The sequence below is a fragment of the Calonectris borealis genome, chromosome 5 (genome assembly GCF_964195595.1).
Source record: "Calonectris borealis chromosome 5, bCalBor7.hap1.2, whole genome shotgun sequence".
Taxonomy (NCBI): Eukaryota; Metazoa; Chordata; class Aves; order Procellariiformes; family Procellariidae; genus Calonectris; species Calonectris borealis.
Genome location: NC_134316.1, coordinates 40,085,624 through 40,112,761, shown reverse-complemented (window position 1 = coordinate 40,112,761; position 27,138 = coordinate 40,085,624). Strand labels below are relative to the sequence as shown.

Genomic DNA, 27,138 nt, shown 5'->3' with positions numbered 1-27,138 from the left:
TATGGTCACTGTTAAAAATATAGCTGGAACCTTGGCTGCTTTTTATAAGCACATCAGTTACAGACCTTTTGAACTTTTCCATGAGATCCACTAGCTTTTAGTAAAAAGGACTTGTTTTTCCTTGAGAATACTTCTTAATATTTGTACTCTCCCCTTTCATTCATAAATTAAGGCCTGAAGCAGCTGTTGGTCCTTGTCTAGTACAGGCAGAGAGAAGCACGTTCCAGCAGGTGGAGGATGATGTTTGGTTTGATATTTAAAAGAAGGGAACATCCAATCTCTATTCTGAAACATCTAGAGCTGTCCGATGAATAAATCGCTATTATTTTTATGTTTAAAAAATTCGCTTCTAACTCAGAGTGACAAGATGATGTTGTAATTCTCTGTACTAGCGTGAAGAAATGCGAGATGCCCGAGAGCAGCCAGTGTACAGATGGCAGCAGAGTATTTTTAAATTAGTATCGCTGTATCAACAAGTGCTTCATTTCAGTGAACAAGTGCTTCGGTTCATCCGGACTTTACACAATGCTGCACTTGGCTATCAGATCAAGGACAGCAGAAAGTTAGAAATCACTGATTAAACCACACTAGGTAAAATATTTCCCTGGGAAGTATGAGGAATGGAAAATTACTGAGCATGAAGACAGTACAGTAGTGTTCTGGGCTTTGAAAAAGATTCAGAGAGAAGGGAAATCCATGGTAAATAGAGCAACTGCTTGAACAAAAGACAAGAGAAAAACATTTAACTGTGGAAAAGGGGGCACTCAATATTTATGTAAAAAGATAAGAACAGGGATGATGCTGGCAGTAAAATAGGAATAAGCTGAGGTTCTCCCTTCTACTATTACAGCTACCTAAGAGAAATAATTTTAAATTAAGAGAATCCTTCATGAAAGGGTGATTTGAGTAAACTTAAAATAGTGCTTACAGGGAATTTGTGAGAATGACACCTTAAAAGAATGTAATAGTGCAATAAATGACAACAAGTGAAAAAAGGTTTTTTTATTTCTCAGTGTTTCTCCACTGTCAATACTGTCCTTTTGCTGCAACACGTTGCAAAAAACTCTCTGCCTTTTCCATTTTAAACAGCTACAATATTTACAGGCTGTTTCCAGTAACACACGCAGACACATACACACTCACAGACACGCAGGTACATATATCCCTATCCCTGGCAAGGTATCCATTTGCTGGTAGAGGCAATATATATTTTCATTGTCCATTAAAAAGCAAAGCCATCCTCTCATTTATGCTCTACTCCCCTCTCCCTCCATTTCCTAACCAGCAGCTTATTGTCAAGCTTTTGGGGGCATCTGCGTAACAAGTTAACACAGCCAGCTATTTGACCGCCATCGTTCAGAGTTGTGGACTAGGTGTACTGGGATTATCTATTCAAACTGTACATACCAGAAGTCATAAAAAATGCTCATATTCAGATGTTTGTGACCAAGTGATGTATGTATACTCCCAAGATCTTTTGGAGCAGCCATCTTAATCACCTTTTTGGAAATACGCATATCATGCTGGGGTGAAACAAGCCACATGCTTTACTTTCCACCAAGGTGTTATGTACCCACTTTTTTACTAAGGCACCAGTAATTACCAGTATAATTTCTGAAAGAGTCCAGCGCCACTGAATGTACTGCATTAGATTATCAAATAGCAAGCCAGACAAGAAAAGAATAGATGCCTATATAATAGGTATAAAATTCCTTAATAAAATTAAGTACATAAAACCTGTGGTGGTATAACCCCAAATCCAATATAAGTTGAGTAATATTTGAATAATATTGTTAATGGTAAGAAATGCAATCTATCCTGCTCCATTTTGTGAATGGAGAGTTCAGTAATTGAGAAAGATTTTTAAAGCAGTGTCTTCGTATCTACACTCCTAGGTCGTATGGTGGTGTGTGCATGATCAGAGAAACGATCTGCAGTTGAATCCAATTGTAAGGCCTCTCTTCTTCCCCCTCACCCAAGTCCAGACAAAGCTTTACGGCCACTTGCCAAACAGCCAAGGGCATGGACCTGTGCCACAAGTCTTCACCTTTCACCTCACCAGTCATCTAGGCTTCTAAAGAGTTCTTCAGTTCCCAAAGGGGTTTGTGAACATGGGGGTAAGGAATGCCTGGTGATGAACCACACAGCTGACCGGAAAATTGAGATCACCACTCAGAAACATGCCAAATGTCCCAGGCAAAGTGGCTGTAGGACCATTCAACCTACATGGAATTACCTCAAAAAATAATCATCATCTTCCCCCTTGCTCTCCTTTCAACTCTGAAATCATTTCACAAATGCTGAATCATGAGAGAGATCCCCAGAATTCATCACAAGTATCATACAGTGCAAGTTGCACAGAAGTCTAGGTGTCATCAGTGGTGTCACATACACATTTTAGGGGTTGGTTTGTTTGTTTTAATCAGAACATTTTAAAAGATTTCACAGGGAGGTGAACTGGGAAGAGGTTTTAAAAAATTAAGTAGCAGCCATTTTTACCAATGAACATAATCTGATTAATGGGGTTTTCAAGCACTTTTCTGTAATTGAGTATTTGTTTTAGGGAGCAGTAAGTCCTTACGTACGTACACACAGATACTACCTTTAAAGCAATCCGAGAGAAACAAAATAGATTGGGATCTACCTGGAAGCTAAAACAACAGGACTTAACTGGAATGTTCTTATGGCAAGAGAGTATCACACAATGCAAGTGAACAGTTAAAGCACTCATCTACAATGGGTTTTCATGAAAGCTTAGAAGAATCTCAAAAAAAAATGTCTGCTCTATGCTGAGCTCAACATGGACCGACAGGGCTAATTTGAAAATACCTATCTTTTCCATACTCACAACAGGAAAAAAAATATTACACATCAAGACAACGGCCAAAGGAAAGAAAACAAAAGATGACGTAATCTCCATCTAGAACAGAGGCTTCCATGGACAGATCTATCTTGTGGGGAGTTAGAAGAAAACAAACACAGTTTTGTCACTTGCACAGTGGAAACCAAGACACAAACTTTGCACAAACCAACGTACAATCATATATGAATCTTAAGAGTTCAGAATGCTTTTCTTAAGAGTTCAGGAAAACTTTTTAAAAGTTAATTTTCAAAAGCCTTATGGAAGAGTGAAATTTCAACTACGTAGCTTCTCTTGAGCAGATCTGGAACAGGTATGAGCACTATATGTGAATGGCTTCACAACAGGTGTTTGCTGAATGTCTGAAAGGAGGTATTAACCTGTTTAACCTGTTAAGTGGCCACATTAAAATCCATCTCCTGAAGGCAACACACTAAAAGCCTTAAGATTAAAAAAAATAAATAGAAAGATCCATCAACTCTCTCTGCCCCTTAAAAAACGCCTTTCTTTTTCCCCATCTGCTGTTTGCTGATCTAATTCTAGGCAGTTACAGATTCTCTAGAATTTTTATGTTAACAAGCCATTAATTCCTATCATGTCTATTACCAGCAATGGACATTGTCATTATCTTGCCCTGAAGAGAGTGAAAGAGGTTATTCAGAGCCCGGGTTAACATACTGAAAGTTGCTTCAGTCAAGTTTTAAAAAAAAACCTATGTATTTTGTTTTTCAGTCATTTGTTTACCTCAAAGCTTCAGTACAAGTAAAAACCTCATGCAACTAATATCAAAAGGGGGCCTATTTTCAAACAAATCCCTCTTTCTAAAATGAAGCAATATTCCTAGTGATACAGGAAACCCTGTAATTACCTGAAGGGAAGGACACAGAAGAAAACCTTAACTAAAACACCTTCAATTCAAAACTTACACATTTTCTTCATTCCTGACAGCAACATTACCTGCTGAAGAAGGTTCATCCTACTGTACTACATTTTCAGATATGCAGGAGATTAATTTAACTACACTATAATGGGTGCATATGATAAACTATGTGGAACAGCAAAATTATTTCAATGGTGGCAGATCCAGAACTGTGCATTTATACCAAAATTAAATGGGACTGCATACGCATAACCCAAATAGTAATACGCAACTGTAAGATGCACAGTACTTCGAGTACAAGTTTGCATAGTATATGATGTAAGCAAGGTCCCAGTATAACTCACTGGGAACAGTATCTAGAATTGACTACCTACCAGGCACACAGACTTACCCTTTCATGGCTAGATGGCATACAGTGACTTGTGTCGGAATACCGGTATTTCTTAGGTAGCTGCTTCTTCCTTTGTTTTTTCTCAACCCACATAATTTCACTCTTACATTAGGTACATATGGACAAGGTTTCTCTGATGTCAGAGAAATAATTACAATAACCTCTGTGGTATATCAGAAGTCTCTTCTGGTTACGTTACATATAAAGAAGTGGAGGTGACTGGGAAGAAGATGGCTGCTCCCAAAAGCTAGGACTGTCTGCAGTTTCCCCACAGAGTCCTACATAATTACAGGTCAGAAACAGGAAACAATCACAACAGGTACATTTTTTTTTTTACAGATTAAGAGAAGTGAGTCATAGGAACTGCAAGTCAAGAACAAACCAGTTTCCCTCTCACACTTCCATGATAGTTCTGAGTTACTTGTTTCCCTGAATACACACTTTTAAAAAAATACAATAAAACCTAGGATATGTAACACATGAATAATTCAACTTCACAGTTATAAATACTCAAATTACACTTACATAGAATATATAATCACAGAAAATAAAATTCAAGTCATAGAAAAGAATGAAGACTAAAGGGAAAGAAAAGGCAAGGTGGTAAAAGTGATACAAGTTTAGGGCTGTGCCTTCTATAAAAGCTCTTTAAAAGTTGAAGTCAAGTTTTTGTTGTTTTTTTTTTGTTTTGTTTTGTTTTTAGGGTTTGTTGTTGCTGTTTTTTCTTTTTCAATTGGATGGAATCAAAAAACCTTCAAGCATCCATGAAGTAATCATGGACCTGCACCTCCCCGGACAAGACTCGAACAACTGTCTCTGCCAGAGAAGAGCCAATGAAACAACATAGCCAGCTCTGGGTGTAAAGAAGCAAGGTAGCCATGGCTAGCGAAGGGAGGACAGATGAAAGGTAGTATATTGGGGTCCACTTTAAAGCTAGACGTGTCGTAGAGGTTTGAGGTACCACTGCCACCACAATAGAGTCTGATGTAGTACAGGGATACTCAGGTGCTTTTCTATATATTTGTTATTTTATCATTTATTGTGAAGAGGATGCAGCAAATGCACTTGTACGGAATACAGAACATAGAACCAAACCCATGGCACAGCCCTTACCATCAACATGTATATGGAGAGGGAGGGGATTAATCCCAAAGGCAATTTAAATAATGGTATTTTATATACTTATATTTATATATATAAATAAATGTTCTCAGCAATCTCAGGGTTGTTTTTAGTGCATTGCTGTAAAAAAATTAGTGCAGTTCTCATTAATGTTTAGCTCATAAGGAATAAGAATCTATACATCTGTTCAGTCTCTTCTTGCCACACCTGAAACCCTTACACTGTTTCACCAAACTGAAGGTTTGTAGTCAATTTCTTTAAAATAAGGTGGATGAATTCCACACACTCTGTGACAAGACATGGCAATTTTTGGCAAAACAATTAGAAAAATATGAGGTGCTCTGATCTTAGAACTGAAAAGTTTGTTGATTTAAAGCATTACGCAATGCATAAACAAAATTTATAAACAAAAAGATATGTCTCAACAAATCTATCCTTCATGCAAATGTTTCTTCAGCAGCTAACAACTTAAAAAATTTCTTACACTTGTTTATTTGGGGAAAGTGACAGACAAATCTTTGTTTCAAGTCCTTTCCTGCAACTGGACCAAAGTTTCATGTCCTGGGAGCTGCTTCTTCTGGACCCTTCTCTCTTCTGAATCGTTGGAGAAGGGGAAGTTTCAGTCTTAAAGAGATTTACACTTCAGCCCCAAGTTCAAGGACTCCAGTTTCAACAACAGCAACATATTTATCTTCGATTTGAACCAGCAGGATGGTTTTATCTATATGGGACCGACTACTTGGATCTCTGCTGCAAGGCACCCAGCGGTGAATCACCTGGGAGGGGGAAAGAAGTATGATAAAACATAAGTTCTGTAGGGAGAGCTGTCATATCAAAGCTGTGGCTGATAATTCGAGACCCTTTACAGGGCAAAAAGAACAGCAATGTAAGTGCTATACTGACTTAGTTGCTCGTTTTTCAGCGACAGCATACCCACAGATAAGCTACTCATTGAAGTCTTGCTGGAGGTCTGCAGCTTCCCGGAGAAGAGCCAGCCTTTGATTTGAATTTTAGCAGGATCAACCAACTTGACCCAAATCAGAACCGAACAGTTAATGCAAAGTGAGTAACAACCGAAAAAAATGTACATGTATGGATTTGGGATATTTTGATGCTCTAGCTGTAATAGTCTTAAAATACCTCAGTGCTGTGCAGCACATAATAGCACAGAACTGTAGTTTATCAGGAGTTAGGTGTAAACTACTGTCTCCTCTAAGTCAAATCCCTTGCCCTAATTTTGTTCCCACTCACTGTGAATTCAAGATTGATCTTTTAATTAAATTATTCAAAGATAATTTAAAATGAAAAATATTACAAAGAGGAAGGGTTTCAGAAACAGTGCCACAAACTACTGTCCCATACTCCCTTGGATCTACAGAATTCAAGTACTTTGATCTGCTGCTTCTAAGGATCCCACCTGATATTGACCATCAGAAAGCCCCTTTTCCATACAGGCCTTTGTATGACCTTATATGTCTCTGCTCAGTTGCCTCCATAAAAATACACCCTTAAACTTCTGGATGCCCCAAAGAACCACAACGATGCTCCAGTAACATGGTTTTACGTATTGCCAGCTCCATAGGAATGGAATTATCTCAAATTTGTCAGTTGTGGGAAAAGAATCCTAAATTCAAGACAAGGTAAGGTAAAAAGCAAATAAAATTAATTTTTACAAAATCCGATTTTCAAAGAGTTCTAAAGATACAGGTGGGGGGAAAAAAGGACAGAAAACCACAGGCAACCTACATCTTCCAAGATCAAATCCAAGTGATCCCCTTAATCCTCACTATACCCATCTGACAGCTGCCTATTTCTCTAACACTGGGTGAATGAGATTCAGCTTTGTCCACTGCATGAGATCTACACTGCATCCACGGGGAAAGCATTTCAGCCGGGAAAGCATGGCATCTTTAGTTCCCCTTTGTTTGATGCAACAGCATGATATTTAAGCAGACTGTTCAAGTCTGACTTCATCAAAGTCTGTCCAAATAAACTTTTTATGCTGCTCTATGGAGTGAGGCCAAGAATGTTCTTTTCCCAGACATATAAAACATTTCCCAATAAAGTCCAAGTACTACATCCTTGTTGTCCACCTTAAAACTGGTGCCTTTGAGATAGCTTAGGGCTGACTCCAAAAGCATCAATATAATGGCTCCTTAAAAACAGTGTATGTGCTAGAGTTGTACATAGATGGTAACTCACTGCAACCATCCTCCCACACTCCGTTTTACCATCTCTTCTATCATGATTAGCATTTATTTGATACCCATAAATGACAGATAACAGGCAAAATGATGTCACTAGATAGCCAAGAGGTGATGATAATCTCTTGGGGGGAAAAGGGTTCTCCTGCATGCCAGTGTCAGGTATCATAGAAAGATAATGCAGAGTATACCTTAATCTCAAAGTCCTGGAAAAAGTAGCTACAATACAAAGAGGATTGCTAAATTTAATTTCCTTGAAGAAACCCTACAATGTTTTTATGTATTATATATACTGTACTCAGCAAAATAAAAAGCAAAGTTAAGAAAAATTCTTTTTTCTATGTAGCAGAAAAGTTTTAAACAACTGAGTGCTGAACTTCATACCAAGAGCACTGACATAAGGCTTTGGCTGATAAACTGCTTGATGAGCAGCATCTCAGCAGGTAAGAATCATTTCTGCCTGTTTGCAGAAAGGACCACAGCTGCAGGATCAGAAAGAGAAGATTGTCCTAAAAGCTAATGGCTTTACTGGTACTAGTATGTTTAACCACAGGCAGCTGAAGCAGGCAGTGGAAACTATGTCATCAAGTTAAATCCCCTCCTAATCACACATAGGATAATCTGGTGCTTTCCCCCTTTCTTCTTAGGTTAAAAGATGCTCTTCTAAAAAAACCTGCCAGCATGCTGCACCAAAAATAGATGAGACACATTCAGAACAGTAGCTTACTCTGACCTTCAAATCCTCTTGTTTTAATCTTTCTGTAACATCAATCACTGTACATGTCAGCATGCTGCAATTTGCAAAACACTCAGGAACTCCTGAAAACAACTGTCCAATGATACCAGGCAACAGGACATGTTTCGATATAGCCCTTTACATTCACCATCTTTACGACATTCTTTATCTGCAATAGCTAACAAGGAAATTCAAAAGTATTAACATCTAAACCCAACATAACTATGAATATTTACAGCAGCATTCTACTCCTAGGTGTTACCTACAAGATAACCCTACTATCTTAAGAGTGGACCGTCAAGTATGATGCAATTATTCATGGAAGGAATTTATTTTCAGGCCCTTCCTTCACATACCTGTAACATCAAGGTAGATTTGGCATACACTGTTATCAGCATATTGCCATTTCTTACCTGAAGTTTGCACGTACATTCACAACGATGTGGATGTGGACTTTCAGACTGCAAAATCCAGCCCCTGAATCCAATTTAGAATTAATGCCTTCAATTGAGGTAAGCAGTCAATCAAAGCAAATTCTTATCTGACATATTCCAAATGAAAATAGAGTTGTATCGATGAACCAATGCAGACACAATGTCAGTGACTCTTCCCTTTTACTATTTATCACTGAACGAATACTCGCTGGAGCATCTTTATAGACACAAAGGTCTAAAAAAAAATGTATGCCTCAGTAAAAACCAAAAAGCCTCACAGACAGAACTAGGTTTTTTCCCCTCTTAAAGAGAGTCTAAATTGGGAGATAAGTTTTCTAACTAATGCAATGAATTTTTATAAAATGCAGATAGAACACCCCTAGGGAAAAGGGAGACAGAGTTTCAAGTCATAGGCTTTCGCAAGTTTTAGTTACAGCAGATTTCCTTCTTAAAGGAAAGTAAACACTTATCACGCACCTATTATATATAAAGAGACGTCTAAAGACTTGGCTCTATTTTCATCAGAATAATTTAAAAACAAATACTGTTAATCATTCAGTTAAGGACTTGTTGGTAAATTGACCTTCTGTATTTGCTCAGGGATTGACAGTTTAAGGAAAGGAAAATGAAGGTTGGATGAATGAGCACAATGCCTCATTGTTCATGACAAGAGCTGGAAGAAAGCAAGGAAGGAGAGGTGGCTGACATTTGAATCATCACCCTGCATCTTTTGGATACAGTTGCAGAAATATCCCTCTGCTTCGAATTAGGATTCTAGACCTGTTCTTCCAGCAACAGTGACTTGGAGGACAGCTGCTGATCCAACTTACTACTACATGTAACTTTGGCCTTGACATCTAGGCAGACTGCCATAGAATCAAGACACTGCCTTTTTTAAAATTAGCTTGTCAACTTCTAAGCAAAACTTACATGGCCTTCCATGCCTTCCTGAGGACTCCAGTCTTTCCAGCTGTTTCTTCCAGCTTTTAGCCGTATCACCTCATCTGGCCACTGCAGCTCTTTCCTTTTTGACACGTTGATCCCTTCCAGTACTTGACTGGGATCCATTAACTATAAGCAGGAATTGAGTTTTGACTGTTAGTTCAGCCAAAATTTAAAAGAAACAGATAAACTGTAACCTTTTGCACACTTTCAGAGAAGTGACTAACCCATAGAAATCAATTTCTGACCAATTTCAATGTTGGAAACTCAAACTCCAGGATAGGAAAAAGCCCAAGCACCAGAGAATTTGGAAATGAGACTGTGGTTTCAGATACAGATGACAATATACCCGTTCACTGCTGTCTGAAACAGCAGCTCTGGTTCCCCTTCCCACCCCTTCTTTCGGTTACACTGGCTCACGGCAGGGTCTGAGGAGCTGGCACAACATAAGCATTGGCAGCACACGGTGCAGGAGTGGGGAAGAGCTAAGTGATGGTGAGCTGTTAAGCTGGCTCATCACTTTTTACACAGTATCTTAAGAAACATGGTCTTGGAGAATTTACTGTTAGGCTGTAGAACTATTTATCTACTAGCATGGTTAGTTGGGACCCACCCCGTGTTTTGAAGTAAACTGGCCTTTCCACAGGGGCAGAAGGAGAAAACTCCTGAAAACTTCTTCTATTTAAGGACAGAGAGAACCGCGTAATGTCTGCTATCCAAGGGCACATGTCAACTTTGCCTGTATCCTCCTCACACAGAAGAATTAAGCAGTTTCATAAAAGAACCCTTGCCTGCAAACAAAAGCTACTAAGCACAGACCTGCAAAATTAATTTGTTAACTTTGCCCACTATGATGCAGTTTACTAAGTTTACTAAGGATTACTCTAAAATGAGGTGATATCAGCAATGAAATCACGTTTGTTATGATCTATCCTATTAAATACACTTCTTGATGTTTCCCACTAATATATACTGCCAAAGACATGTATGTGGGGCTAATAAAAGCTAGAAGAGCAAGAACACAAATTTGTGAATTTTCACAAAACGAGTAAGGCTGCCATGATTAATTTAGTCAATGGTGTACTGTTTGTTGCTCAGTAAACCTAGACTTGTGGCAATAACCAAAGAATAAATACATATGAAAATGAATAAATACATATGAAAGTGAAGTGAGTATTTTTATACTTACTTTTGTGGAAAATCTACTTGGTTTAAAAGAAAAAAGCTAGTTGCTTTCTGCCGTGCAAATGAAGCTGTTTAGTTTTACATGTTGTAAGGAATAAAGGCAAACTAAGTATGAAGTGGAAGAGAGTTCAGCTGACTTTCTCAAAGCTGCACTACAGCGATACATATAAGTAACGTAAACAGGGATGTCTAAGCACGCAGGAAGGCTGGTTGTCCAGAAAACCTTTTCCTCACATTAGTTCTCCAAATGTAACTGCACAATAGTTGTATACTAAGACATTCCAGACTGTGTGTGTATTTAAAAGTAGTGATTTCAACAACATGCAAGGTAACACCGACACAAGCATATGGAAGCATAGGTTAACCTGTTCTTCTGGACTATTCACCTGGATTCTGTAAATAACGTCATCCTTTTTGGCTTGCATTTGATTTGCAGGGCTTGCATTACCACCCGACTGAGTTTCAGTTGCATTACTCCCTCCTTCTGTCCCTAGAAAGCCCACAAGGGCATGCTGTTTACAGGCTGGGATGCTTTGGCTGGAGCTGCTAGAAGAGGGCAGTCCATGCTGCGCGCTGACCCCAGTCTGGCCAGTAGGTTCCATTTGGTTCACCATAGATAGGCGGGACTGGATGGATGATGGGAGGTTACGAAGGGATATCTGACTGGTGGAAGAGCGCCGACAAGGCACAAAGCCTGTTGTGGATGTGCGAAGAGATGAATGACGACTGCCGTAGCAATAAGATGAGTGGCTAGCTACTGAGGCACGGGCAGGGGAATGTCTGACAAGGCTTGACTGCACAGAGTGAGAGCTGTGACTGGTGCCTAAAAGTAAAAGATACAGAATCAGGAGTTCGATAAAGCCTTCCACACACATTAGATTTCCGACACACAAACGTTTTAGCGCTTAGATACAAAACTGATGGTCTAATCAACAACTTCTGAAACAAGCTGTATTGCAGAAGATCTCTGTTGCATTTCATATGGCAGAGCATTTGAATACATTCCATTCATCTTATCTTGGAATTTCATATTCTGTTCAATTCACAATCCCTGCAAGACAAGTAGCTTGAAAAATGCTTCAGCCTTGCTCTTCCCGCATTACAATTTGTTTCTTAATATTAACACTTAAGTTTCCCATGCTTAAGGCATTAAGGCAGGTAGAGATGTCCATGTTTCAAAATACTAAATATTCTTAATATGCTTGACTGGATATTCAAAGATTGAGTGAGAAAATTGGTTAGAGCAAAAGCTGTTTTTAAACAAATTCAGAAAAAGTTAATGCACTTAAAGTGAAAAACAGGAATTGCAGTTTATGAGCATTGGTGTCATTGCTTTTCCTATACTAAGTACTTATAGATACCTCTCCACAGTGGATAGGCCTAGTTAAGTTGTGTAAAAAAGAAGTTCATTCAACTACATACACTTTTATATTCTTTATGAGTAAAGGCAGTGCTTGGAAAGTTTTTTCTCAGCTCTACTGTTTATCACCTCCCTAAATACAGATCACTACAGACTCTTGGATAGGATTCAGCTAAAATACTATGGAAATAGAGAATCCATTCCACTGTATAAATAAGATATATAAAGACATTCACAAAAAATAACAAGTTTAGCATTTGCAGACAATATGACAGAAAAGATCCAATCCATGGAGATGTGTTATAAAAAGTTATTTAATCTATTTTGCCAGCACAACTATACCCCTATTGCTCAAATCGCTGTTTGGGAACCTTGCATTGCATAAAACAGCACTATAGTTTGAGATGAATCCAGCAGATTAACTCTACATAATCAAGTTACTTTTGTTTGTAGTTTTTTCTTTTAACTTAGGCCTGATCCAAAGAACTGAAAGGCCAGTTCTGGCTATAGGATTGTACTTGTATAAAATTGTTGCTTTGTTTTATTTTAACTTTACCCAGAGTGGAGGGATGAGCTGGTGGATGAGCTGCAGGAAGAGTTGTGGGATGAGCTGCAACAGGAGGGTGCTGTACTGCTCCAGGTCCCTGCCCTGTAGTTGCATTCCCTCCTCCTTGCGACATGCTGCTCTGCGACTCATTCATAGTTGCATTGTTACTTGTGCAAGAAGCTCCACCTCCAGCATCTGAATCTTCAATATTTCCACCGCTATTGCAGCCAGCTCCACAACCCTTCCTTAGTCTGAAAACATAATGCAATTGACACATTAAATCAGGCCTCCTAATCGTCAGGATTTTAAGAAATACCTTATGATGACAAGCGAAAGGCTTTACTCAGCACAATCCACAGCATTCCCTAAAATCAGATAAAACTTGACTTTATTTTCTCAGAACGTGCTTTGCAAGTATAAATACTGCTTTCTAAGAGATTGCAATTTTCTCCATGACAGCTATTCAAGTAATAGTTATTTATGATAAGTCAAATGTTCATATAAAATAGCTTTTGAAAAATCAAGCCACCTCTGAAGTACAATAAAAAGATAAAATTCTAAATATAAAATATTGGTGGAACATCCTGGTTATTTTGTAACATTTTTAGTTTAGTAAAATTTACGCTCCCTAACACTCCAGTCATATGTGTATTCTTACACTGCAAAATCTTTTTCTATTCAGATGAGCAGGAAGAGAATGTTTGTTGGGTTTTTTGCGGTTTTTTCTTTTTAATGTATTTGGTTTCTTGTCACCTTCAGTAATGTAATGTACTCACAGTTGTTTGAAGTACATATTGCAATTATTTGAATCACATGTTCTCATGTGAATTTTGAACATTCAGACAGTAGGCTAGCCAACGTTTTCCAGTGTACATACAGGCCCTTCACCACATCATTTGCATTAATAAAATTCAGATAGACGCAAAAAACACAGCACATTCCTTCTCCCTTCAATTCCTACTTTAATTATTCTTTTCTTTCTGTTGCACTCAAATACACTGAGCACTCCTTTCCAATTTTATTTGCATCCAGAATCCCAAAGCATATACAGCTTGGATCGAAATACTGTGCTGTGTCATACCTCTTATTCTATCCATGTGTCGGGCAAGCAGATGGCGACAGAAGACAAACACCACAGACTATAGTAAGTGTGGCATATTCTGGGGTGAAGCAGCTCGTTCTGTTTTGATGTGCTGTAGATGTCTAAGTGTAAATATGACCATCAGAACAGCTACAGGACTGTTCCAACTATGGCACCAGCTCCTGCAACTGGTAAGAACTGGGACACACATTTCTGAATGCCACATACAGCTGCCACTGTTGCTTTTGGAGCCACAGTGCCAGCTCAGGCCAGAAGTGCAGTAAGAGTTCTCATGGTCTATAGAACACAGCACAGCACAAGTTTGTACTGGGTTACCAAGGGGTCATGTAGAGAGAGGATTATCTTATCACTCCAGTTACTTGTTCGGGTTCTGACATACAGTGTCTTTATAAGCACTCATGAAATTCTGAACAACTGCTAAAGCTTGAATTACTATGTATAAGCATACCCTAATATTAATAGTGGCATTTGCATGCTAAATGTTTGCCAGACAGGAACCCTACCAAACAGTTCTGATTCTGTAAGCACGGTATTATAGACTGCAAAAATGATGGTACTGAAAAAAAAAAATACAGAAGTTGCACTGACTCTCATTATCAGACCTGACATCAGAACTGAAGTTGTAGTTCTTGCATCTAGGCTTTCTGTTCTGTTTTTTCTGAGCTGTCATTTACATAATTTGTGGCTTACTTATATGTGGTATTACTTATATGCCTTGAAGATTAATCCTGTACCAAAGCAGTTGCCATATGGTACAGATGTGCCTTAAAAAGCCACAGCTTTTTTTTTGGCAACTGAATATTGTAATTATGCCGCGTTGGGCATGTATGAGATTAGTTAGTGGAATATGAGAGCATGAACACATACTAATGAGAATTCATTTCCTCAGCTCACCTGTGCCATGTAGACACTATGAAGTTTCTGATGTTTCCTAAGCTGATAGCTCCCCCAAGAATCTCCTTGAGCTGTTCATGACTATCTGAATAGGAAGTAGTCAGAGGCGAGACGTAGATTGGGTATCCAATTGGCTGGTCACAAGAGGAGTTGATCATGTTCCTCAGAGCTTGTTTTGCATTTTGGATACTTCCTCTTTCTGGATTACGATTACGCAGGAAGACGAGCTCCTGTTGTTGTCCTGCCCACAGGCCACGCACACACTCCTTATTCACCTGCAAAAGATGACAGACAGAAGCCAAGTAGAAAGGCTGTGTCAGAAAGTGAAACAAAGTGTGTGACGACTGCTTTGCTATACCTAGGCCTTCACGAGTGTATGTAATATGGCACTGCAGAACTGCAAGCATTCATATTCACTTCTTTAAAAGGCTGAACTTATGGACACAGGCTGCAACAGTGAGAATAAAGCAAATCTAAGAATGGGATGAGAAATAAGATATTTTAAGTCAGGAACTGATTTTCTGTTGAAATACTTCACTATACGAGAAGAAGCAGCCCTAGCAATGACAGATCAGTAACAAAAAAGTAATGATTTGAGTTGGAGTAGCAGTTTGGTATAGTTATTAAAATATACCACAACATACTGTCACGTTGTGGAATGTGCACAAAGCTTACCTTAATGACTCTGAAACTGAGATAGCGCTTATTCAGCATAATGATTTTATATTCATTGGTGCCATCATCCATCACATGACGCAGAGCAAGCAGGGAGGGAGAATTGGAAAGAACTGCACTCCGCCAAGCAGGGTCCCCTTCATGTGCTATAACTAGATTTTCTTCATGGGTTGTTATGGCTTCGTAAAGGACAGAAGGATCATCATATTCATCTGGAGAAGTGAAGTGATCCTGTTTCCAAGAACACATGTTCAGTAAGATATGATTAACATTTCAAATATAACTCCGCGTAAAAATCAAACATTTCACACCTCAAACTCTTGAAAGGCTCAGTGCATTGCACAGAGTTAGACATCAAAAATATCAGATACCTACTAAAAAACATTGTTAAAGATGACCTCTTTTCCAACAGACTAGTTCTATTTGCTTGTGTTTCCTTTCTTTAACTTAAAACCAAAATGATTGGAAGGACCTGCCTGTTATTGATTCAAGTAAATTTCTAGTTGAATTTCACAGGAGATTTATATCTATTTATACTGCCTGCAGAAGCATTTTAGTTTTAGCTTCTTTGCTTATTCACAAGTCTCCAACTGTAACACACACTTAAGTAAAGCACCGATTATTTACTGAGACTGTATTATATGAAAATAGCAATAGGAAGAAAGACAAGAATGTTTATCTGTATTTTCTATTAAAAAGTTCACATTAATACTTGATGACAGACTATTTCAGCAACAGATACTATCACACAACTTACATTACTGCCAGTCAAATAAAACCACAAAATCCGCAAATTCAATTCAGTATTAGGTCACATTACTTTCTGGTTAAAAAGGATAGTGGTTAATAGCTAAATTCCCAACACTGACTGAAGCCTCAATATGCTACTGCACTGCAAGTGAATAAAATCACTCTTTATAGATTAATACAACAATGTTCAGAAAAAGCTTCTTCTATTGTTAGAGATATTTGTATTTTTCTCACTTTTCATTCTCTGACTTAATCCAAGCCTATTCTGCACAGTAACCCAAATATACTGAGAACACTTCAGAATTGCTGAAGTGGTACTTCTGCTGGTTTCAATAATGATTTTGTAATTATTCTACTTTGCTACATATACTCCTAACACTTATATGCATTCTGCTAAATTCAGGGAGTTTGTGTTACGTGAAGGAGTTGATTCAATCACTGCGAGCTTTGGAGGACTTCTAGACTCTGTAATGAAGGCAAAAAATGCAACTATTTATTATTAAAAAAAAGTGCAACTAAGATTTGCCTACTTACTATGATTTTCAAGCGATTTGTTCTTCTACAGTACTAACACTTCCCCTGCCTCACAGGGTGCTTATCACTCAGTACACGCTTTCTTGTACTTGCTGAGCTTAGTTAATAGGCACACTGGACAGAATTTGAGATTGTTCATCTTCACCCTCACTTCACTATAAAGACCGACCCCAATTTCAGCTTATTGAAAAGCAACCTTCTCATTCTCACCTGAAACCTTACTGACAGGATCAACGAGTAATGCCAAGTTGTCTGTTATTACAACATTTCAAAGAAAAAAGAAAAAAGAACAAGAAAAACAACTCCCATTGGACAGCTGGAGAGGGTTATGCAGCTTTGAATGGCATGATAAACTTTTAAGCCAATTACATATATGCGGAGAGGGGAAGAGGGAGGGAAAATATCAGAGAGGCTGTTCATAGGGGAATTATCTCTAGACAGATATGAAACAGGGCTTGACATGTTCTCTGATGTACATTTGATACAATTTTCAAGCTCTGAGCATAAACTGCATTCCCTTTTCCTCTGTAATCACCTTCCAGATGAGCTGTAATAAAACAAAGGACAAGACATGATACTCCCTCATTTTCAGTTGTTTATCTCTATCACATGCCCTTTTATTCTCTTCCTCTTTTTTCTCTCTCCCAGCCACTTATTTTTAAAAGAACGAACGCACAGAAATAAAAAGAACTGGACACATCTTCCTGTGTAATCTCTCACCTGATGTAGCTTAAGTGACATCCGTATTCCAGGAACCACTACTTTCCTCAGCAATTCCATGTCAGCAAAGATCCATTCATCTCTAATTGAAGATATACGGAAGTCACCCTTAAATAGGGCATGCAGGCCATACAAGAAGGATTCCAGATTACTGTTGAGGGGAAAAAAAACAAAAAAAAGAAGAAAACAGCCCAAATATTAACAGAAATACAAAAATACCCACAATTGTCATCACTGACGAGCTGAAAATACTGAGCTGTACAGAAAGGCACACAATTCTTCTCTGTAAAGATAACTTACAGGATAAGACAGGGAGAAGGGAACATGTGTGTAAGCAAAGCTTGGACACTAAATGTCTATGTGCACTGAACAGGTAACAAATAAACTACACATGCAACAAACTATTTACACAGACACTGTGAGGAACACCTGACTTTATTCTTAAGATTTTTACAGAGAAAACTTTTCAGGGAATGTAACACCACAATGGACCAGTTAAGGAGAATATGTAGCTTCAGTTGTGCATGCTTCAGTACAGAATAAAAATCTTGACAACTTCCTCATGCTTAAAAGCATAATTTCCTTTTATTAAGCTAACTTAAGAGTGAAAAATCAAATATGCTCTGATCACTCTTGCAACTGCATATCTGCAAGACCTTCAGGGGGCAATTGGCTGGTACGTAGAAGATATTAGTCAACAGTTTCTGTGAAAGTGAAGTAAAACAGTTTTACAGTTGGCACTCAGATGACCAATAGCTTCCACACCTGATTATGCCTCTTTTTATTTTCTTTTTAAACCATCCACCTTTGATTTACTGAAACATACAACTATATTTTACATTGGCTTTCTAAAGTACGTCGAGGCTGTCAGTCTGTAAGAAAGAGTTTGCCACATGATGACAGAGTTGAGCTGAAGGAGACTTGTACAAAACACCACCGCTTGCCACAGAGCCAGCTCAACTGTGAAACTTATCACTATGGTCTGATCTAACTTCCATCACAATGTGTGGTCTTCATTTTAAGAAGCTGTCCTCCTCTTCCTCCTATTTCCATACAGGGCACATGGAGCAGGAAACAGAGCTTACTTTTAGAACTCAACCAGTTCTTGGTTTTTTCATCAGTTATCACTGGTGCTTACCCACACCAGAATTCTCACCTTGCATTGGTTTGATAAAAAAAAATGCTCAAATTCAAGTTCTCCCTCACTTGCTGTTCTTTGGTTACATTTCACTGGCTGCTATAACAAAGACAGGTTACATAGCATATCTGTCCAGTTTAAGGAAAGATGACATTAAATATCTGTTCCTTTTATGAAGAGGTACTCATCTAATGCCTAACCTAGGAACCCTGAGGGATTTTGAGGAAGGGAAACTTATCACAACAGTATTTTATTACCTAGACATATGGTGTGAAGCTGTTCCCAGTGCTCTCCGCCCTAGAACACACAGTCCATAACACAATGTCACCAGGGGCGAGTCTTTACTTGAATCCAGTGGCTTGTAGTAATAAAAGAAAAAAGGAATAGTCAGGCGAATGGAGTAAAGAAACTGTCACAGAAAAATGTTTTGCCAGAAGGAGTAAAAAGACCCAAATTCATACAAAAGTACACAAACTCAAGTGTGCATACGTACCTAACACACTAATTACTCTTGCTCAGACTTTCAATAGGAATTCTTTTGAAAAAGTTTTGCAAGTATGTAGAGTATTTGTAAAGGCAGACACACACATATTATATTTGAAATAAGACAAATTGTAAGCGAACAGATGCATGCAACATTCCTCATGCACACTGTGTATCTTGTATGCAAACTGTTGATTAGCAAAATTATAGGGTTAAGACAAAAATATTTTTAGTGAATAAAGTGGATTCTCACTTACTGGTTAGGAGTATATAATTCTGAATTAACTGAAAACTTCCCTGGACTACAGCTTTATTCGGGGAAAAAACTTGCCTGCAGCTCAAAGCCAGTGGTAGCTTTATAGGGTATATACTGCCCTAGATAATAGTATCATTCAAGTGATTCAACCTGATTTTCAATACCTACACAAAATATTTCACAAGATGGTGACTTGGAAGGAAACAGTTTTCTTTGGCTGGTGTTTGTCATTTGACTGCAGAATGCTTTAAATTTTACACTTGTTAAAATGGGCTTCTAATTAATCTTTTACCTCCAAAGTAAAGCTGAACTCTGAAGTCTTGGATCCTTCATTAAACACAAATTCCAATTATATTCCTATCCCTTTAATCTTAATCAATTTCTGCTTATTCTTAAAGACAACACTACTTTGACTAGACCACATACAGGTTTTTTGTAAACAGTAAGAAGTCAAGGCATTCCTCTACAAACATACTAATATTTCTGTTTAAAAGATGAAAGAATTTGGAGAGAGGAAAAGGGTTGAATATGGGATCATCATTTTCACAAGGCAACAATTCCAATGGTCCAAAGGAATGGTATAGTATGACCACTAATAAAAAAGCAGTCAATCTTATAAGCTGGCAACAGGTATTTGGTTTTTTGGAGTTTTTGTTTTGTTTGGGGGTTTTTTGTTTTAAGTTAGGGTTGATCTGTAAACACTGACATCTAAGCCCAAAACGTCAATTTTATAAACATACCCTTTTGTATGTAGATAAATGCCTGACTAAGATTCAACTCATTTGAGCTGCTAAATGAAAATTCATTAATGAACAGGTTAAATCATTTACTACTTATAAAATTTATTTCAATTCACATCTCAAGAGCAGAAGATCAAAACCAGTAAACTATAAATTAGTATTTCAATTATAAATCTTTATTTTAAAAATCAGTATTAAACCAGCCTGTAAGTCAAACCAACAGGGGAAAAAAAGAGACCATCCTAGAATAGTGAATGTCTTTCCTCACATATTCATACTTACCTTTTCTCTTCGAGAGCAGCAATATTCTATCCAGTTCAAATATATCATACAGAAACTCTCTCTCGAGATCCCTGCTAGACGGTGGTCATAATCCTCATCAATATTGGGGTTAAATGTTGGGTCTACATCAACATAATTGCGGTCTGTGCACAACCGCAGTCCTTCCTGCATTGTCTCATTAGCTAACCATTCCTCTAGCTTGGGGGATGTTGTGACATAATAGATGATTCCCTGAAACAGTAGTAGTGAAACACATGAGTCAGTATTGCAATAAAAAAAAACAAGTCAGCAATCTCAATTGTTCCAACTCATTTGCATTCTTTTCCCAGTAATGAACAAAACTGATACATAGTAGCATTTATTTAGCTCACAGATGCAAGAAATTTGCACAGAAAACAATACAGGTTTGTATACAGGCATATTTTTCAAAGACTGTCAAGATTTCTGAAGCACGCACTGAAGGAATAAGGAAAGGAAAAAAAAGGGACAAGACTCTCACTGTAATTTTGCAGAAAAACACATTGGAATTTTTATCTAAGCCTCTATGGAGGCTTAGATATTGAATTTCTAAAGAATTTAAATGCTAAATAAAAGACAAGACAGTTTAACTCCCTTGTGTTTGGGGAAAAAAAAACCCCAACAACTTGTATGTGAGTGTGTATAAGTATCTTGGAAATATTTCAACCTGAATTTTTTCATCTCTCTGAAAAAGGGTAGTTTATGAAAGATCTCGATTAGTAAACTGAGTATCTGAAGGGATCTGAGGCTCAGAGTGCTCTTACAACTGCAGGGCTTTTTTTTTTAAAAAAAAAAAAAAAACAAAGATGGGTTTGGACAGCTTTTAAATACTGAAGCAGCTTGGCTTTCTCCAAGAGAAACACGCTATTTATTTAACTTTTCATTTACAATATTTTCATGTTACATTTGGGTAACAGCTTTCAGGTTTCTACTCCAGCTTCAGCTAGAAAGTGTCCTCGCTCTGTTCTAGTCTACAGGGTCATTGTCCTGCTCATGCAACAGAGCATCAAGTAATCATCAGTACAGCAAACTCTGTCCTCCTTTGATGAAGGTGTTCATACATCTATAATTTGTATTACATTCTATGATCCTCATACATAAGACATTAAACGTTCAAGACATTAAGCAGTTCCCAGATGTAATCCAGCCTACCTCCCCCCAAGGGTTGTACTGATTTGAACCATACCTTCACATAGTACGTGGTGAGAATTTTCCGGAGATCAAAGACTTGAAGCATGGAAGCCGCACTGTTGTCAGTGATGCTATAACCCTCCAGAACGTACTTTGTCACGAGTACTTCCCAAGCCAGCCAACGCTGCCCAAAGGCAGCATTAAAGGAAAGCATGTGAGGAAGGTGGCCTGGTTCACAGCAACAAAAACCCTCATCTTCCTCTACGCCTTCAGTGATGGCCTCTACTTCTCGTTGCTGGCAATAAGTTCCTTAGGAGAAAATAGACAAAAGAAGAAAGAATTGAACACTTTATATAATTGCTTTAATGTTGACTTGTGTTTAAAAGTGTTTAGAATCCAACCAATCTCCAATTACGTTTCTGTAACACCAAGTGAACTATCTGCCAAGGAACACAAAAGATTCAGATAGCTTAATTTATCACTCTAGGATCAGATTTTAGTTAGGTCTCTCTAAGAATAATTATGGCAGCCATGTTGTATTAAAATGGAAAGAGAGACTTAGCATCAACCCTGCTACAGCAAGCTCGTTTTCCTCACAAGTGACAGGGGCATGAAGAGGCCCTGCAGTCCAGTTTCAAAGCAATTAATTTACAGGATGGAACTGAAAATAATTAAAAGTTTCCAAAGCAGAAGTCTACTTTTGAGTACACACAGTTAACAAAATGTAACACACTCACCTCTGAATTCAAGCCCTCTCAGCTGGAAGGTGACCAAGCCATTTCCTATCTCTATAAGGTGTACTAGTGCATTGAGGTAGTCAGAGGCTAGGATGAAGCAGTCCCCAGTACTATAGTTTCCCCACCGACCCAACAACAAGTCTCCACACAGGCTGTGCTGAAGGGAACGGGTTAAATGTTCATAGAAGATTGAATTCAGGTTGTTATCATCTGAACCTGCAAGAAGATTGGATTTGGGTTATTATCTGAATCTGCAGAAAAACATCAAGCTTGAATGTCAATTATCACTTCACATTGAATCCCACACTTTTCTCAACAGCAACGTTGTTTCAAGGTCTTTCTCCTTACCCCACCCCCTCTTTTTTTAAGGGACAACTACTCCAAATGAATGCTAAGTGACATTTAGCATTTTTGACCAATTTTTTTCCCTTCTTAGTCACTCATCCATTTTCCAAATTATTCCTTCAGTTCCACTCATGCACCTCCCATCAATCTATTCCACATAATAAAGTACAAAAGCAAATGAGCACAGAAGTATCTCAGTAATGACTGTTGTACTGGTCTCATCACCATGACATTGAGACACCCTCAGATATTATTCGGCTTTTTTCAATTACTTAGGAAGAATAAAAAGCAAAACAGCTTAATGCATACTACGATTATAAATAAAGAAGTAAAGCAGACACACATAAAGTTAAGGAGGAAACAAGAAAAACTTATAGGAGAGTCTAAAAAATAAAGCAAGAGAGAGATGATGGAGGAGAAAATAACAGTAGACAGAACAATAGAAAGGTTGAGCAGGGTTGGAGAAGATGAGAGGGCAAACTGGTCATGAATCCTATGAAAATCCTATAAAAGCCATTTACATTTGAAAAAAACACCACTATCAAAAAAAACCCTCACCAAACCCCTCCCCCCCAATCAGACTAGGAGAGCTACCTGGATTTCGATCAAGCTGTGAAGCCAGTCTTGTATTTGAATGATCCACACGCTTTGTGCTGAAAATAATAAAGTAAAGCATACTTAACACAAAATTTATGACTGTAAGAAAATCTAAGGGAAGAAACTACTAACAGAATAAAAATTGTTAAAAAACATTCCACTGAAATAGTTTCAAAAAGTTATTTAAAAATAATTTTATATGCAAATTTGCCGCTCTTCTCATATGTAAAAGTATTTTCTGCCTATAGTAGCATTATGACCCAATACCTAATAAAGTTTGTCCACAGTAGGTAGCCATAGAATAATCTTTAGCTTTAGATTTAAGTGTGTATATTTTCTTAGATAGATACCACAGCTTTAGATGTGACAAATAAACTTAAAAAGAATTAAATCAGCACAGCTAACATTCCAGTAGACTTTACTGAAAGGGCAATTTTCAGAAAGTTATTATTTATTGGCTGAAGTTACAACCTTAACTGTTTAACATAAGATTTGGAACACTGTATTTAAACTGTTCTAGTGTTAGAAGGGAAAAAAGCAATAAAGCAGTGAAATGAAAAACTAATTCTCCATAAATACCAGAACTATCTGCTCATCTTGCCCTATGCTGTTTATCTAATATTTCACTGGTCTAATACTCCATCAACAACAGTGGACTTCGAAGAAATAAAACACAGGGAGGTATAATATAACATGAAGAATCTTTTACTACTGATCCCACCTTGATCAAAAAAGATTTACTTTAAAGATTTTTATATTAAGGTTAGCCACTTTTAGCTGTGAAATGAGCAATAATGAACACAGGTCAAATACAATTATGGACAGCCCCCCAAAACCTTTTTGTACATAAATTAACTTTCTGATTAAAATTGCACTTTACAATACTGTAATTTTTATGTTTAAGAAAATTACCAGGATGGCATACCTCTAAGTAGAAATTACTTAAGAAACTAAAGCAAATGTTGCTAGTATGAAAAACAGCTGCTACGGTATTTCTGGAACAAGTTCATTGAAAACTTTCGTTGCTATAAACTAGTTTTCTCTGGGAAAAAAATAGCAGCACTTGAAGGAAAAAAAAAAAAACAACAAAAACACCAAACCAACACATTTAGCCATAGTTACATTATTAAAAACAAAGGACACAAACTTTAAAGGTCTTATTTCACCTACTTGTAGTCTCTTTCCCAGAATTTGACAGGCCTGGCATATGAAGTGATGAATATTGCACTTCCCAGAAAAGGATTCAGTGGAGTAGAGAAGAAAGCTGACACAGCTGCTTGGACAAACAACATTGCAGAATCTGTAGGATAACAGAATTAAGGAAAGCCAAGCAACAACTACTTTTTTTCAAGCTTCTGTGATAGTACCCGCAATAGACAGCAACACCAAGTAAGAGCAAAACAAGATCTCTAAGAATTTTTATGCAGCAAAATATCCTTACAGTATCTCCAGCAATAACAGGATTATTTTTGTTTTTAAAAACAGAAATAGGTGAAAATTTGGCACTAGACATGGTGGTTGTTGTCCTTCTCAAAATTCTGCAGAGAATACTAACTCAACACTACATTCTACAGAAGCTTAAAGTGCTAAAACCATAGTTCGTGACTCTTGAAAAAGGGAATGACTGTCAGAAGAAAAGCTGTGTCATTTTCAGAATGAAATAACTCCTGCTCCATGTATCTTTTATGCCAGAATTCTATTCGTACTCTATCTGCTACTGTATAATTCGTAGCATTATAGCAAGGCAGAAAGTGTGCACAGTTTCTCATAAATACTCACTAGACAAACCTGTTCATTCAGTAGATTCAGCCCATAATACATAATCCATTATAATGCAACATTCAGAAGTTATAAACACACGACTTCAGGAAAAAGTCTGCATTTTCAAAGGATACGTGGCACAGCAAAGGGCTGGGCAAAAGCATGGAAGGCAGATCCCCATGTGATCTGCCAGGGAGCAATGTAGGTATATACAAATCTCAATTTATAAAAGAGTTCCCAAAGCTACAGGAAAAAAAAAGAAAAAAAAAAAAAGAGAAGAAAAATTTAGTGATTTGGCTGAGAATCAACATGCTCTGCAGTACAGAAATATCCTGAGGAATTTACTGGTCACCCTAGGGTTCTTACTGGTCTACCAGAAGCCTTGAGACTTAAAAAAAGGATGTAATAATGAAGCAGGTAACATAATATGCACTTCATTGTTCTACTAACAGAAACTCATGAGATGTTTAGAAAGTTACATATGCTTTCTCAAGCAAACATACGTGCTTTGGGAAGGAGAAATCTTAGCTGTCTTATAGCATATTGATATAGTACCAATAGGACTGATGATCTGGAAGATTACCTATCAGTTAGGACTATCTGTTTTCCCTTTTGGATGACCTGAAACACCTAGAAATAGAGAGTTAAAGTTACCTTGCTGAAGAGTATGGACATGAAGAAGAGATCTAGCAGCATGGTCTCAGTAAAACTTTTGTAATCAAAAGTAAAGAAGAGCACTGTGAAAATAACAGTGACATACTGGCACGTTGGGCTACTGAATGATGAACGCAGTAACTTCAAGCCAGCTATTGTGATCATTAAAGCACCCAACCTGTATAAGAAATTCACACAAAATAGTTACTTATCTGCTGTCCGAAAGGGGCTTAAAGACCACCTAAATTGTTGCTGTCACACAATGCCAATCTCTTCAAACTCAATGTTTAGATTTGGGTTTGCTTTTGAAGTTTTGGGGATGGGGGTTGGGTATGTGCGGTTTGGTTTGTTGTTTTTCCTAAAGACAACTCCAGATTTTTTTTTTTTTTTAAAGGTTACTATCCAAGTCTTTCTATCAGTATTCTCAAACTAATCAATGTTCAAGGATTAGCATTATTTGTAAGAGTGTCACTAAAAAAAAAAAAAATCAGAGGTGGAATATCCTTGTACTCTGAACAGAAACCTGGTCTTTAATTTAGGTTATGAATAGCAAAAATGCTAGAAGTTCTCTAGTTTAATCAGCAAGATGATGTTAATGAACACTAGATTATCATTATTTCCTTCATGACTATACTGCTCTAGCTTATATTGGGGGAACCGCAACTTAATGATAAACTTAGTAATATTCTTTTCAGAGATAGTAACTGATAGATCAAAGCGTTATAAAAATAACATTAAAGTAATGTAATGGCAATATTCCTCCCAAAGGTCTTGTAATGACAAAAGCAATGAACCCAAAGCAAGAATTTACTAGATCCAGGGATTATTAAACTTAAAAACCAAACCCACACCCAGAAAATCCAGCACCCCCCCAAATACATATTCCATTTTGTTTCAAGTTTTATGTTGTCTACAACACTTCTGTTCTAGATCAATAGACCTTCAAATCCAAAAAAGCCACCTGGTCACTTGTTCTTGGAGCCAAAAAATGCAGGGCCCATTACTCAACTCTCCTTTGCTGAGACAGTCAGTCTGAACTTGCAGTCCGGATAATCATATTACAAACTCTGAAGATCAACAAGGAAATTCTGGTATCACACTACTAGATAATTCTGCAACCTGCAATCTTTATAGTATGTGCTATGAATTGAATGATTTATCTTCATGTGGGTTCCTAGTTTAAGACTGTAATACTCCATTCAGTTTAAGTCAGCACGGTGACTTGGTTCTAGAAGAGCTTTCAAATAAAAAACTTTATTTATTCCTTGCCGTAGTTTTAAGGCAATAGCATTAACTGTTTTTCCATTGAGGCCAGAACTCACTATTTAATTTCCCACCACAGTAGACATACTCAGATTACTTGACAGCCTTTTCTACTTACTCAGTATCCAGTTTCTTTGGACTAGCAATATTCTTAGCGCTGCTACTAAGCTCATTGAGGACTATCAGTGGATAGATAACATTCTTCTCTACAAAAAGGAGCCAAATGTGAAGTTTCTCAAACCACATAACATGTGCAGCATCTATCAAGATATATTAAAAAGAAGAAATCAGATTGCACTGTCAAATCAAACTCACAATAAAGATTCTTGATCCAAGTAATTTGTGGAGCCAAACACTAACTGTATTCTCATACTGGACTTTCATAGTTTTATCTAAC

The 27,138-nt window shown here is 37.6% G+C and overlaps 1 protein-coding gene across 10 annotated transcripts in view; it reads right to left on the bottom strand.

The window, feature by feature from the left end:
• Window positions 1-987: 987 nt before the first annotated feature.
• The window catches only part of PCNX1 (pecanex 1), a 91,971-nt gene continuing 65,820 nt past the window's right edge, over window positions 988-27,138 (bottom strand). For 8 of the 10 annotated variants that reach the window (XM_075151971.1, XM_075151973.1, XM_075151972.1 and 5 more), the window contains 16 exons: window positions 26,860-27,001; window positions 25,479-25,656; window positions 24,959-25,067; window positions 24,234-24,363; window positions 23,061-23,119; window positions 22,122-22,337; window positions 21,440-21,693; window positions 20,236-20,466; window positions 18,732-18,832; window positions 17,337-17,487; window positions 15,333-15,563; window positions 14,658-14,932; window positions 12,671-12,912; window positions 11,141-11,577; window positions 9,558-9,698; window positions 988-6,029 (listed from right to left, as the gene is read on the bottom strand). In XM_075151971.1, coding sequence (XP_075008072.1) covers window positions 5,889-6,029; window positions 9,558-9,698; window positions 11,141-11,577; window positions 12,671-12,912; window positions 14,658-14,932; window positions 15,333-15,563; window positions 17,337-17,487; window positions 18,732-18,832; window positions 20,236-20,466; window positions 21,440-21,693; window positions 22,122-22,337; window positions 23,061-23,119; window positions 24,234-24,363; window positions 24,959-25,067; window positions 25,479-25,656; window positions 26,860-27,001 — 3,038 coding nt within the window. In that variant the 3' untranslated portion in view covers window positions 988-5,888. Of the gene's footprint in view, window positions 6,030-8,606; window positions 8,671-9,557; window positions 9,699-11,140; window positions 11,578-12,670; window positions 12,913-14,657; window positions 14,933-15,332; window positions 15,564-17,336; window positions 17,488-18,731; window positions 18,833-20,235; window positions 20,467-21,439; window positions 21,694-22,121; window positions 22,338-23,060; window positions 23,120-24,233; window positions 24,364-24,958; window positions 25,068-25,478; window positions 25,657-26,859; window positions 27,002-27,138 lie in introns of all 10 variants that reach the window. The other 2 variants (XM_075151974.1, XM_075151975.1) reach the window with 2 other exon arrangements.